This window comes from Bos javanicus, chromosome 2, assembly GCF_032452875.1.
Source record: "Bos javanicus breed banteng chromosome 2, ARS-OSU_banteng_1.0, whole genome shotgun sequence".
Taxonomy (NCBI): domain Eukaryota; kingdom Metazoa; phylum Chordata; class Mammalia; order Artiodactyla; family Bovidae; genus Bos; species Bos javanicus.
In genome coordinates this window covers 126,709,075-126,722,939 of record NC_083869.1, presented here as the reverse complement: position 1 = coordinate 126,722,939, position 13,865 = coordinate 126,709,075, and the positions used below count along the sequence as shown (strand labels likewise).

At 54.1% G+C, this 13,865-nt stretch overlaps 1 protein-coding gene across 3 annotated transcripts in view; it reads right to left on the bottom strand.

Annotated features, from left to right (window-relative positions):
• The window catches only part of CRYBG2 (crystallin beta-gamma domain containing 2), a 32,074-nt gene that overhangs the window by 8,384 nt on the left and 9,825 nt on the right, over positions 1–13,865 (bottom strand). For all 3 annotated transcript variants that reach the window (XR_009731431.1, XM_061392430.1, XM_061392421.1), the window contains 12 exons: positions 7,861–10,504; positions 7,462–7,509; positions 7,254–7,366; positions 6,944–7,073; positions 2,877–3,016; positions 1,977–2,103; positions 1,705–1,740; positions 1,221–1,357; positions 938–1,064; positions 543–682; positions 316–442; positions 24–56 (listed from right to left, as the gene is read on the bottom strand). Coding sequence is in view for 2 of the 3 variants with exons in the window: in XM_061392430.1 (XP_061248414.1) it covers positions 24–56; positions 316–442; positions 543–682; positions 938–1,064; positions 1,221–1,357; positions 1,705–1,740; positions 1,977–2,103; positions 2,877–3,016; positions 6,944–7,073; positions 7,254–7,366; positions 7,462–7,509; positions 7,861–10,504 (3,802 nt within the window). In the remaining variant the exon portion in view is untranslated. The remainder of the gene's footprint in view (positions 1–23; positions 57–315; positions 443–542; positions 683–937; positions 1,065–1,220; positions 1,358–1,704; positions 1,741–1,976; positions 2,104–2,876; positions 3,017–6,943; positions 7,074–7,253; positions 7,367–7,461; positions 7,510–7,860; positions 10,505–13,865) is intronic.

Sequence of the window (13,865 nt, the reverse complement as noted above, 5' to 3'; positions counted from 1 at the left end):
GAGGCCCCCCACCACCTCCTTACCTTTGAGATAAAGTGCAGATTGTGCTCCCCGACCTGAAGAAAGGGACCAAAGTTTTGAGATTCAAGAAGAGTGCTAGCCCCTAGCCTCAACGCCTCCAGTGTCAATATTCCTGATCCTTTCCGCAGTTCGCGCTTAGTCCGGGGTCTGTGTTGACTCCGCCCACTTTCAGGAGACCCCGCCCTCAGGAGCTCCAGGCCTGCTCCTTCTAGTCCCGCCTCCACTGAAGTGGGCACAGCCCAGACCCCAGACCCCTCCCCACCAAGAGGCCCGGCTCCTGCAGCCTCCACGCACCTGCAGGACCGGCTGCAGCGAGGCGAGGGCGCTGTTGCCCGAGCCCCAGTCGTCGCAGTTGCGGTACACGCCCTTCTCCAGCACGTACTGCTCCCCGGAGAAGCCCACCTCCTGATACGCCACCCACCTGCAGGAAGGGCGGGGTGCGGGTCAGTGGGGCGGAGCCGACGTCTCTGCTGGAGCCGCCCCCGGCCCGCCCAGCTCCCCGGAGGCCCCTAGTCACTCACACGCCGCTGAGAACGTGGATGGCCTGCGTTCTGGGGCCGTGTCCCGCCAGCTCCACGTCTGGCAGTGCCTCGCTCACCTCCACGCCCGGCCCCTCGAAGTCCATGGCCTCAAACAGCACCACGGCCGGGTCCCCGAAGTCCTGGGCCCGAGTGACAGTCAGATTGCTCCCGGCTCACGGACGGACAGAAGGAAACCCCTGGGTATATCCAGACCCCTAGGACGCATCCCACTAAAGGACTTTGGGGTGAGGTGATCAGGTGGGCTGGGAAAGGGCAGCAGGAGGGAGAGAGGCTAGACTCCAGGAAGATTTCCTCTACTCTGGAGAACAAGGAGAGTAGGCACAAATTCTCTCAACAGAGGGTACCAGCTGAATGTCCCAACTGCTCTTGCTTACCGTTCGGATGACCCGCAGGGAGGTTAACACCTCGTTATAGCCTCCCCAACGTGACCAATCAGTGTATTCTCCCTCTTCCAGCAGATACTGGTGACCCCGGAAACCCTCCTTCTCGTAGCCCACCCAGCTGAGCAGGGGGAAACAGACAAACAGGGAGTCACAGGAAGCCCTCGGGATTGTGAAATAGCTGCCCCCACCCCCAGGCAGCCCAGGTCACTCCCCACCCTGGAGGGTAGAGGCCAGTGGGGAGGATGAGGTAGAAGGAAGGGTCCTGAGTCCTCACCAGCCCCCGAGAACTCGCAGGGACCCCACAGACGCCAAGTTGGGGCTCTGGCTATCCTCTGGCTGCTGCAGGTTGTAGATGTCTCTGTTCACTTCCCAGCTCCGGCCCTGAAACCCTGGGGCCTCATACACCACAGCCTGTGGGGGAAGGGGTGGTGTGGGGTTGGACCAAACCCACCCAGCCATCCCTGGATGACTCTCGCCAGCATCAACCCAGAGCTAAGCCCTCCCAGTCCCTCACTTGAGCCCCATGCCCTCACCTGACTCCTTTCTCTTCTCTGACCTGTGACCTGGTCCTTCCACATCAAAAGTGGGTTCCCAGTGAATCAGTCAGGTTCCACCATCACCACCACCACCTGCCCCAAGACCCAGCCTCTGGCCCCAGCACCCTCCTCTCCATCTTCTAGTCCAGGCCGTGATGCATACACACGCATACACACCCCCTACCCAAAGGCCCTGTTTGACCCTGAAGCCTAGGCTCTTACCTTGGGCTCCCCTGGCCTCTCCACACTTGGGCAGCCCTGCAGAGAAGACAGAGTGAGACCCCAGCCCAGAGGTGGGGAGAGACAGACTGGGGCTGGTGACCTTGGGTTGACTTGTTCCTGAGACCCTTAAAAATGGCCAATCCCATGTCCTCCCCCCTTCCCTTAGAATCAAATCCTCCCTCTCCTCGACTCCTATTCCCAGTAGGAGTTCCCAGGCCCTGCCTCTTCTGCCAGACTGCAGGGCAAGGCTACTGGGCCCACCTACCCCTTACCAATCTCATGGGCTTCAGGGAGCCCACGCTGGGGTCTGATGCTCCCCAGGCCTCTGAGGTGGGATACTCTCCAGGCTCCAGAATACAGGGAGTATCTTCAAAGAAGGGTTTGGGGTATAGAAGCCACCTGGAGGAAGGCAGAGAAGTAGCTGCACCCTAGACTCCCAGGAATACAGAGTAGTGGATGGGGTGGAAGGTGCAGAGGGAAGGATTGAGTTTTGGGGGAGAGGCCCTGATCAAGGGAACTCTGGAGAACATTTCAGGCCCCCATCATCTCCTGTAGCAGCCAGTCCATTGATCTCTCTTCTGACCTGACCCTAATTGCACACAGAGGCTGAGAGTTCTTTCTAGCACCCATACCTGCTTAAAATTCCCCATTAGCCTCATGATACAGCCCAGCTGCACAAAGAGGCCTTCCTCCTGGGCCTCCCATCTCCCCAGTTGTGCTGCTTTCTCTGGCCAGACTGAACTTTCAAAGCTTAGATCTCTCACCTCTGGGCCTTTGTAGGTTCCAGTATACTCTCCCCCCCCCCATTCATTCAATTAATAGATATTCAGGGCCATCTACCCCATGCCAGGTCCTGCTTCAGGCATCAGGGACACAGTAGTGAACAAAACGTATGAAGTCCCTGCCTTCACGGAGCCAGTTCATCCCAGCTGAGGAGTCTCCTCTTCCAGGAAGGCTTCTCTGACCTGGGCTGGTTTGGCGCTGTTCTTTGCTCCTGCAGCCCCATGCTCCTCCATCCTGGAATTCCGGATTGCTACTGTGTGCTTCCTTCCTGGCCCCACCAGTAGGCTGAGCACATCTCGCAGGCAGGAACCATGTCCTGTCACCTCTGTGTCCCCAGCACCCAGCAGAGTGAGTGTTAAATGAAGGGCTTCCAGAAAGCCCAGACTCACAGTCCTGCAGAAACAGTGGCAGATGCCACTTGCAGGGGCCTCTCCAGGCCCTGGGGGTCCTCCAAGGCCTCAGTCAGCTTCACTTGCTCCCCTTTGAGGCCCTCCTCAGAGTACAGACTGATCTCTGGGGTAATGTAATCCTGCAGAAGGAGAGGGGTGGGAAAATGAAGTGTAAAACAGCACCTTGGACCTCCCTGGAAGAGGGAGTCATAATGGCCCCAATGACCACGATGGTGTGGTCACTCAGCTAGAGCTAGACATCCTGGAGTGTGAAGTCGAGTGGACCTTAGGAAGTATTACCACGAACAAAGCTAGTGGAGCCGATGGAATGCCAGCTGAACTATTTCAAATCCTAAAAGATGATGCTGTTAAAGTGCTGCACTCAATATGCCAGCAAATTTGGGAAACTCAGAAGTGGCCACAGGACTGAAAAAGGTTAGTTTTCATTCCAATCCCAAAGAAGGACAATGCCAAAGAATGTTCAAATTACTGTACAATTGCACTCACTTTCGCATGCTAGCAAGATTATGCTCAAAATCCTTCAAGCTAGGCTTCAGCAATATGTGAACCAAGAACTTCCAGATGTACAAGCTGTATTTAGAAAAGGCAGAGGAACAATAGATCAAATTGCCAACATTCGTTGGTCATAGAGAAAGCAAGGAAATTCCAGGAAAGCATCTACTTCTGCTTCATTGACTATGCTAAAACCTTTGTGTGAATCACAACAAACTTTGGAAAATTCTTGAAGAGATGGGACCAGACCACCTGCCTTCTGAGAAATCTGTATGCAGGTCAAGAAGCAACAGTTAGAACCAGACAGGGAACAACTAACTGACTCAAAATTGGGAAAGGAGTGTGACAAGGCTGTGTATTGTCATCCTGCTTGTTTAACTTAAATGCAGAGTACATCATGCAAAATGCCAGGCTGGATGAATCACAGGCTGGAATCAAGATTGCTGGGAGAAATATCAATAACCTCATCTATGCAGATGATACCACTCTAATGGCAGAAAGTGAAGAGGAACTAAAGAGCCTCTTATAAGGGTGAAAGAGGAGAGTGAAAAAGCTGGCTTAAAACTCAACATTCAGAAAACTAAGATCATGGCATCCAGTCCCATCACTTCATGGCAAATAGAGGGGGAAAAGTGGAAGTAGTGACAGACTTTATTTTCTTGGGCTCCCAAATTACTGCAAATGGTGACTGCAGCCATGAAATTGAAAGACGTTTGCTCCTTGGAAGGAAAGCTATGACAAACCTAGACAGTGTATTAAAAAGTAGAGATATCACTTTGCTTGAAAAAAGTCCATAGAGTCAAAGCTATGGTTTTTCCAGAGTCACGTATGGATGTGAGAATTGGACAATAAAGGAGACTGAGTGCCAAAGAATTGATGCTTTTGAATTGTGGTGCTGGAGAAGACTCTTGAGAGTCTCTTGGACGGCAAGGAAATCCAACCACTCATTCCTAAAGGAAATAAACCCTGAATATTCATTGGAGGACTAATGCTGAAGCTGAAGCTCCAATACTTTGGCCACCTGATGTGAAGAGCCAACTCTTTGGAAAAGACCCTGATGCTGGGAAGGTTGAGGGCAGGAGGAGAAGGGACAACAGAGGATGAGATTGTTGGATGACATCACCAACTCGATGGACATGAGTTTGAGCAAACTGTGAGAGATAGTGAAAGACAGGGAAGCCTGGCATGCTGCAGTCCATGGGGTCACAAAGAGTCGGACATGACTTAGCAACTGAACAACAACAGCCAGTGGTTAAGGCTCCGTTGCCAATTCAGGGGAGCATGGGTTCAATCCCTGGTCAGGAAACTAAGATCCCATATGCCGTGTGGCATAGTCAAAAGATAAAAACAAAAACAAAACCACCCATCACCCTTCAGAGACTACCCCCGTCCACACCTGCCTCCCTAAGTCTGTTCAGCTGGGGCTGCCAGGGGCTTCTCCCCAGAAGCCAGAAACAACTGGGGTGTTCTCTGCAATGTCAGCCAGGTAAGCCTGAGTCCAAAGCCCTCGCTGGTCCCTCGCTGGCCCTTTGGGACCTAAGACCAAAGTTCTCAGCAGGAGCCTGCCAAGTACCATGCCCTTTGCCCTGCCTCTGGGAGCCTCATTTCCAGCCTGGTGGAGGGATGGGCAGGATGGACAGCCATTTCCGGAGATCTGAATTTGATCCTTCTTCATATACAATTCCAATTCTATACCAATTTCTACCCCTTCCTAAACTGGAAGGACTGATGCTGAAGCTGAAACTCCACTACTTTGGCCACCTGATGCCAAGAACTGACTCACTGGAAAAGACCCTGATGCTGGGAAAGATTGAAGGCAGGAGGAGAAGGGGATGACAGAGGATGAGATGGTTGGATGGCATCACCGACTCAATAGACATGAGTTTGAGTAAACTCTGGGAGTTGGTGATGGACAGGGAGGCCTGGCATGCTGCAGTCCATGGGGTCACAAAGAGTCAGACACAACTGAGTGACTGAACTGAACTGAAACTGGCCTCCACCTGCACTGCATCTCAGGAAGCTACAGGTCCTTTCCGCATTTCTGGGTGCTTCTTCTTCATCAGGATCATTTTTATTCACTCACTTCTTCATCAAATGTTTATGAAACAGGGACTTCTCTGGTCATCCAGTGGCTAAGATGCTGAGCTCCCAATACAGGGGGCCCAGGTTTGATCCCTGGTCAGAGAACTAGACCCCAGATGCTGCAACTAAGACCCAGCATAGCTGAATAAGTAAATAAATAAGTATTTTTTAAATGTTTATGAAACATCTACTGAGTGTAAGACATATGCTATGGTCCTGTCCTACCCCTTCTCATTCGGTCTTCCCAGCGGGAAGTGTTAACAGCGTTCACAGACTAGGAAAGTCAGACCCAGTGAGGTTAAGTGGGCTGCCTGAGGGCACCCAGCCTGTAAGTGGCAGGGGCCAAGAACAGAGCAGTGCAGTTTTTGTTCGCTGTTGCAACCCAGCACGTCCCAGTGCCTGGAGCACACTAGGCACCGAATCAATGCTGACTGAATAAAAGGAACCCAAGTCCACCGGACTTCAAAGCCCTTGGCTCTCTTTTGTACCTCATTACCTCCCACATGAAGATGAATTTATGGTGAGAAGCTCACAATAAATTGTCTACAAACACCTCTGTGTTTCTGGAGAGGCTTTGAAAATTCTCGTCCCCTCTTTTGCATGGCCAGGCCACTGCCCTAGTTAACATAAGATTCTCTTCCTCTCTTACCAGGAGTATTGCAACAGCTCTGGACTCAAGGGTTATTTTGTCCTTCCATTAAAAAAGAAGAAGAAGAAGAAAAAAATCCCAAAACGTCTGTTAGGCCCTGATTTTAGATTTCCGCTTTCTCTTCTGGGTCTCTCTGGTGTCCAAGATGGTTTTGTCAGCTTAATTTTAGTGATTTGTAAATTTGTGTTCTGACCATGGTACTTCCCCACCTTAGCGATATGAAACTGTAATACTGACTGTGCCCTTTCCGACCACGTCCTTTTGTTTAGTCCCTTTGGTCGTGTCCGACTCTTTACGACCCCATGGACTATAGCTGGCCATGTTCCTGTCCATGGGATTTCCCAGGCAAGAACACTGGAGTGGGTTGCGACTTCCTTCTCTAAGGGATCTTCCTGACCCAGGGACCAAACCCCTGTCTCCTGCATTGGCAGGCAGATTTTTTAGCACTGAGCTACCAGGGAAACATCTGTGTGTGCGTGCATCTATACGCGGCACCTCAACTCTGGCTGTGGGCCTGAACGCCTGGGCCCTGGGTGGGTGGTGAGTGCCCACAGCCACCCCCACCCATTTCTGTTGCTCTAACTCCATCCTTCCCCAAGCTCCAGCTGGAGCTAGTGCAAGCCAGGCTGAGCATCCCCCAGAATCCCTTTCTTCTCCAATTGGCTCCACGGTCAGGACTCTATACAGGTATAAACCCTCTTCAGGCTCCAATCCTGTGATCTCTCCCAGAAATCCCAGCTCTAGGTGTCTCTGTCTTCCTCCTCAAGGCCTGGGACTTAGGGTAGATGAGGCAACATCTGGTCCCCCACACCCAGCCACTCACCCGGACGACCCTCCTCAGGGAGCCGATGCCTTGGGTACTCCATGCGGATCCTGGGGCTCCAAGTTCTGTATCCCCTTGAGGCAGGACCAGCTTCTGGCCCTGGAATCCTGGCTGTTCGTGCAGCACCCAGCTGTGGGCACAGAGACCTAGGGTCATTGAATGGAGTTGGGTGGGAGGATGTCCCTGCAAGGCAGGGTCTCTGGGTAGCTATGGCGGTGGGGGGGGGGCTTCTGCCCTCAGTGGGCACTTCTCACTGTCCTCACATCCCCAAGGTTCACACGCCAGAGCCCACTGGGAGCTCCGCACTCACCAGCCTCGGACCACCCGTACGGAGGCCACATGGGCCCAGCCGGAAGCATCATCAGCATCTTCCCAGACCTCCCTGCGGCTGCCTTGGCAGCCAGGCTCTGAGAAGAGGATAATCTGCAAGAAGGCCCAGAGGGGTCCTTAGGGCCCGCCCCGGAACCTCCGCCTCCTGCTCTCTCACCCATTTGCCCCCCAACCCCAGCGCCCCCTACCTTTCCAGGTCTCGTGTTCAGCTTGCCCTGGGTCTTCAGTGCTGGGCTCTGGAATGGAGAGCCGTGATACGTCTTTATGGGGTTGCCTCCTTATTGCCACTCTCAACCTGCAGCTCCGTGAATCCCATATCCTCCCTGCAGACCTCCACCCCGCAAAGAGCTGGCCCACAGAGAATGCTACACTTGCTCCCAGCCCCCGGGGGCTTCATCACTCTGTCCCCGGAACTGCCCCCTTCCCCAGCTTCTGAGATTTTATCAAGCCCTTCGGAATCCGCAGTGCAAACAGCTTGCTGCTTGGATTGGGAGACTGCCTCCCAGGATCCCGGTCCTCACAGGATCCAAACCCTGGCCTAGATGAGGCCAGGCCCTCCTCCGTTGCCCGCCCAAGGCCTCACTCACCCACCCCTCCGGGGGCCGGGCACGTGCCGGCTTTTCTGGAGGTGGCCTTTCACTGTAGAGCAGGGGCAGCTGTCCTGGACCCTTCTTGAGCCCCGGTGCCCTGTGGGGCTGCAGAGCGGATAGTTTTGTGCCCAGTGGTTCCGAGGTGGGGGCCTCCTTCAGGGCAGGCACCAGACCCCCAAAGAGGAGGCTGCCTCCAAGACGGGAAGTGGGCCGGCTGCCTGCCTGCCACTCTGGCCCAGGTTCTGGGTGGGGGCCCTTGGCACCTGCTACATGCTTCTTCATCATCTCCAGAGGAGAACAAGAGACCTGGGTGGGCCGGGCAGGGGAGGGGTCCCTGGGGGGGCCTAGCCTGGCTCTCTCCTGCCTGCGCTGGAGCTTTTCATCGTCGCTCAGGTAGGGGTTCTCTGGCTCTTCTTCCTCCTCCTCCTGTGCCTTCTCCTCCTTCTTTACTTCCAGGGCGGGCATCTCCTGGGGGCTGGGTCCCAGCACACATGGCCCAGGCTGGTCCTCCTCGATGGCAGGCAGGGTGGCGTACATGGCCAGGTAGGAGGAGCGGGGGGCTCGAGGTAGCCGGTGAGTGCGCAGGATCTCAGGAGGCTCCATGCTCCGCAGGGTATCCAGGAAAATCTCCAGGTCAGCAGTCAGGGCCACCTCCTCCTCCTCCCTCGATGGCTCCAGGAATGTCTTGTCCTTGGTGGCTTCAGGGACAAGCTGGGACTCCTGGCTGGTCTCTGCTCCCATCATCACCGGGGCTGCGGGACCTCCTGGACCAGAGGATACCTTGCCCACTGAGGAGGAGGGGGCGATGAGAGTGGCTGGGGCCTGGACAGCTACTTTCTGAGTGGAAGATGGGACATTAGAAGCATCAGGGTCCTGGACAACTTCTTTTTGGGTGGGAGATGAGACGATGCTTTCTTCAGACCCCTGGACAACCTTTTCCTGTTTGGGGGATGGAACGGCAGGAATTGTCAGGCCTTGAGCAGCCTCTTCCTTGGGGAGGGGAGGGACCGGGCTGCCTGCTGTACTCCAGACGACCTCTTTCTGGCTGATCAGGCTGACTTCTGGGCCCTGGGCAACGTTGGTTGGTTTGGGGCCTGAGGCAGCAGGAGCACTCAGACCCTGCACTACCTCTTTTTGGTTGGGAGATGAGTCAGCAGGAACTCCAGGGCCCTGTACTATCTCTTTCTGGGTAAGGGAGACAACAGGGACTTTTTCAGAGTCCTGAACAACCTTATTCTTTGGGGAGGATGGAGCAGAAAGACCTCCCGGGCTGGTGATGGCCTTCCATCTCATAGAGGATGGAGCAAGAGATTGTCCAGGGACTATCACAACCTCAGTCTTCACCATAGGAAGGACGGTGGCCGCAGGGGGATCTGAAAGCCCTTCTCTTTTGATGAAGGGCAGGGCCTGGGGTCCCCGGGGCTTGAGAGTGAGCTGGGCCCGAGCCTGAGTAGGTGCTTCAGGTTGCTCTGGGGGTTGAACTAGGTCCAGGGAGAGGGTTCGGGTCTGGAGTCTGGGAGAGGAAGGTACTGGGGTGTGGCCCTGAGAGGTCTGGAGAGGGGACTGGGTGGGGCTGGCGGGTCTCTGCACCCTTGGGACCTCATGGACCCCGGCACCCAGGGTTCTGTCCTGTTCCTGGTCTGGGTGGGCTGCAGGGACCTCCTGGCTCGGAGTGGGGTGAGCTTCCTCCAGGAAGCCCGCAGGGCCCGGGGCAGATCTGTCCTTCGGCTCTGCTGTCCTCGTCTCAGGCAGCTGCCTCAGGGCTGACCCTTCTGTGCTGCCCAGATCTGGACTCCTTGGCACAGCAGCCAGGGGCCTGGGAAGCCGGCTGGTGGGGGCGGTCCGCTCAGTGGGCACAAGGCTACTTAGCAGCTCCAGGGCCTGAGTGCGACTGGGGGAGCCCTCGGCCCGCGGGTTCACCACCACTGCCCGCACCGAGCGGGCAGCATTGCGGCCCCTTGGCAGGGCCTCGCCCACGAGCGCGGGCCCCACGGAGTTGATCACGGTGCTGTTCACCCGGCGGTCCACGTGCCCTCCCACCATCACGGTGGTCCGCACAGTGCGTGTCACCCGCCGCTCCTCCAGGCTCCTGGAGCTCCCGCTGGTGAAACTCACACCCGGGTGGGGGCTCGGCTCCCGGGGCCCGTGCGCTGGCACCGACAACTCAGTCCTGGCCGTGACTCCCGCGCTGGGCGGCTCGGTCCTGGGGGGCTGGGGGCTGCCGTCACCCTGCTCCGCAGCCTCCTTCAGTCTTCCCACTGGCCTTTTCTCCTTGAGGGGTAATGTGTACTTCTTGGAAAAGATGGGCCCGTGGCTCTGGAAGCTCTTGGAGCCAGCCCCGTCCCGGGGTCCCTGGTGGTTCATGGTCTCTTCCTCCCGGACAGCAAAGCCATTGACTTCCTCTCGACGATGGCTGGACTCAGACGTCTCCTCGGACGGGGCTTCCGACTGGGCCTCTGACACCAGGGACACCTTGTGGAAACGGTGTTTGACCTCGTCCTGGGCAGGGGGCCGCTGCCGCCATGTCAGCGTGGTGCTCACCACTCGGGCCTTGGCCTCAGCCGGAGGCCTGCTGGCCTCCTCCATGTTGGGCCCGGGCAAGGCGTCCTGAGGTGTCCTTGGCTCGCTGTGGTCCAGCTCGCTGCAGAGGGTGCCGGAAAGAAAAAAGATGGGGTCAGGGGAGTGGTCAGGGTGGCTCCCTGCAGTGTAGAATAACTATCTCTGCAGAGGTCAGGCTGAGTAACCTCAGGTCGGTCATTTGAATTTCAGGGCCTTTGTTTCTTCATCAGTAAAACGGGCACGATGCCCTCAGAGCTCCCACCCCTCTCCCTACTTTCAGGCGTTCTCCTATGCCACAGCCCTTCAAGGGGTGAAGCTGAGGCCTAAGCCTAGAAGGAGAGAGAGGAAGAAAAGAGACAGGCATGTGGATCCGACTCACTGGTCTGTGGACAGGGCTGTGACTGCCCAAGGAGCCCTGGGGCTAGTCCTCTAGGAGCTAAAAACTAGAAAACCGGAAAGCTGAAAACTAGACAAGCAATGTTCTGACCCTGTTTCCAATCGTGATGAAGGAAGGTGAGGAAAGACAGCTTTGGCCTCAAGCAAAGCTGGGTTCCCCCTATCACTGTCACTCATCAGCAAGATGACCTTGAGCAGCCACTTTTCCCCAGCAAGTTTCAGGGCCCCTGGCCAGAAAACTGGAATAACAAGAGTATGCACTTCACAGGGTTATTGTCAGAATCCAGTATGAGAGAAAGAATAAAAACTCACTTTATAAACTAAAATGCTGGCTCCTAAGTTTCCCCATAAAGGATAAATTATTCACTATGGCAAACAGTATGGAGTTTTCTTAAAAAACTAAAAAGTGAGGTACCATATCATCCAGCAATCCCACTCTTGGATAGATATCCAGAAAAGATGCAAACTCTAATTCAAAAAGATACATACACTTAAATGTTCATAGCAGCATTCTTTATAATAGTCGAGACATGGAAGCAACTAAAGTGTCCATCAATAGATGACTGGTTTAAGAAAATGTGGTGTATAAACACAGTGGACTATTATTCAGCCATAAAAAAGAATGAGATATTGCCATTTGCAAAAATAGGGATGGACCTAGGGAGTACCATGGGGTCTCGAAGGGTCGGACACGACTGAGCGACTTCACTTTCCCTTTTCACTTTCATGCATTGGAGAAGGAAATGGCAACCCACTCCAGTGTTCTTGCCTGGAGAATCCCAGGGATGGGGGAGCCTGGTGGGCTGCCGTCTATGGGGTCGCACAGTCGGACACGACTGAAGCGACTTAGCAGCAGCAGCAGCATACTTAGTGAAGTAAATCAGAGAAAGACAAACATAATAAGATATCACTTACATGTAGAAACTAAACAATGATACAAATGAATCTATGCATTGGAATTCCCTAGTGGTCCAGCGGTTAGGACTTGGCGCTCGCGCTGCGGAGGGTGCAGGTTCAATCCCCGGTCAGAACTAAGATCCCGCAAGCCACACAACACAGCCAAAAAAATCTATGGGCAAAATAGAAACAGCCTCCCAGACACTGAAAACAAGCTTGTGGTTACCACAGGGAAGGGGGAGGCATAAACTAGGAGTATGAGATTAACAGATACAAACCACTGTTTATAAAACAGATAAGCAGCAAGGATCTACTAGATTGCACAGGGATCTATATTCAATATCTTGTAATAACCTATAATGGAAGATAATACATAGTTGATCACTTTGCTATATATTAGTACTTGACACTAACACAATATCGTAAATCAAGTATACTTCAACTTTTTAAGACAGAATAAATTATTTATAAATTATGAACACACATTCCCCTTCTGCAGATGTGGGTGGGGGAAAAGACTCAGAGAGGTTAGGAAATTTGCCCAGAGTCACACAGTAGCAGAGACAAGGGTTGAATCTAACCCTAAGTGGTGAACCACCACATCAAACTCCCTAATGTATCTGGTAAACTAAGACTCTGTGTTTTGGGGGGTTTACTTTTAAAGGAGGCACAGCAGTCCTGGAGGGGGCCAGGCAGTCCCCACTCTGACTTCCAGGCTACTCTAGTAGGGCAATCCTATTCTCAGGCCTCAAGAATGCAAGAGATCAGCCTCAGTACCGGCCTGTCTGCAGCTCCCCCTCTGTGTGAGGCAGCCCCCAGACCATCACAGGGGCCCTTAAGGCCGGAAATGGACCCATGCCCCCAACTGCCCTCCCCCTTTCTCCAGTTCCCTCCCTCCTGAGAGGCTAATGGAACCCAGAACTTTGACCCTGTCTTGTGGCCCCAGAAGTGACTCAGGTTTTATGAGGAACAGAGCTGAATGGGGCTGAGGCCCAGGGAAGCCTGACCTGACTCGGGGACCATTGGTGCCTGTGACAGCATGTGGCCTGGTCCAGGATGGGCTCTGAGTGGCCCCAGGAAAGTCTTGTGTATGAGGGAGGGGAGGGGCTGGGAGGGATGCCCAATTCTTTCCCCAGGCCAGAATTCCTGACAGCCACACTCAGACACCTGAGGGTCTGGACTGTAGCCCTTCCCTAAGGCCCACCCCTCTCCTCTGTCTTCACTAAGGAGCTGTTTTTCTTCCAACAGAATCTCTGTCCTCCTGGCTGGTACTAATGATAACAACTACCATTCGCTGAGATTCACCGTCCGTGATGGCACTGACAGGAGCGGGCAAAGACTGGGTTCTAAGTCATGTATTCATTCCTTCACTCATTCATTCACTGTTCATCGTGTTAGGTGATGTGCTAGGTTCTGGTTGCATGCGTGTGTGCTCAGTCATTTCAGTCGTGTCCCACTCTTTGTGGGACCCTGTGGACTGCAGCCCACCAGGCTCCTCTGTCTATGGAATTATCCGGGCAAGAGTACTGGAGTGAGTTGCCGTTTCCTCCTCCAGGGGATCTTTCTGACCCAGGGATGAAACCCGCGCCTCTGCATCTCCTGAATTGCAGGTGGATTCTTTACCGTTGAGCCCCTGGGGAAGCCCCAGGTTCTGGTTAGATTCATCCAAAGCCAATTTCTCTTGAAAGTGGTATTCCGGGAGTTCAGGGGTCAAAGAATTAGACATAAAAACAGGAACCACATTCAGAAGGCCTCCATAGGCTTTGGCAAAGCCACAGGAGAGCCTCAGAGGAGGAAGCCTTTGGTAATCGTATCAGATATATCTATGACCTCCCAATAATCAGAACTCTATGCCTCTCTGAACCCAGCCCCCAGACAACACCCCTGATAGTCATTCTACAAGCATGTGGTCATTTGTTTCTGCCTGCATACCTCTAGGCACAGGGAGGTCGCAATTTAACAGCTGACCTGTCCCATCCCTGAATAGTCATGATGGCTAGAATGTTCTTCACACTATGCAGGAATCTGCCTGCCTATAGATCCCCTGACCCTGTTTTGTCCTTCCTCTGAAGACACACCTCAAAACCCCAGGAGGCCTCTCCTAGGCCAGCAGAAATGCCCATTTCCGGAGCCCTCTCTTCCTCAAGGCC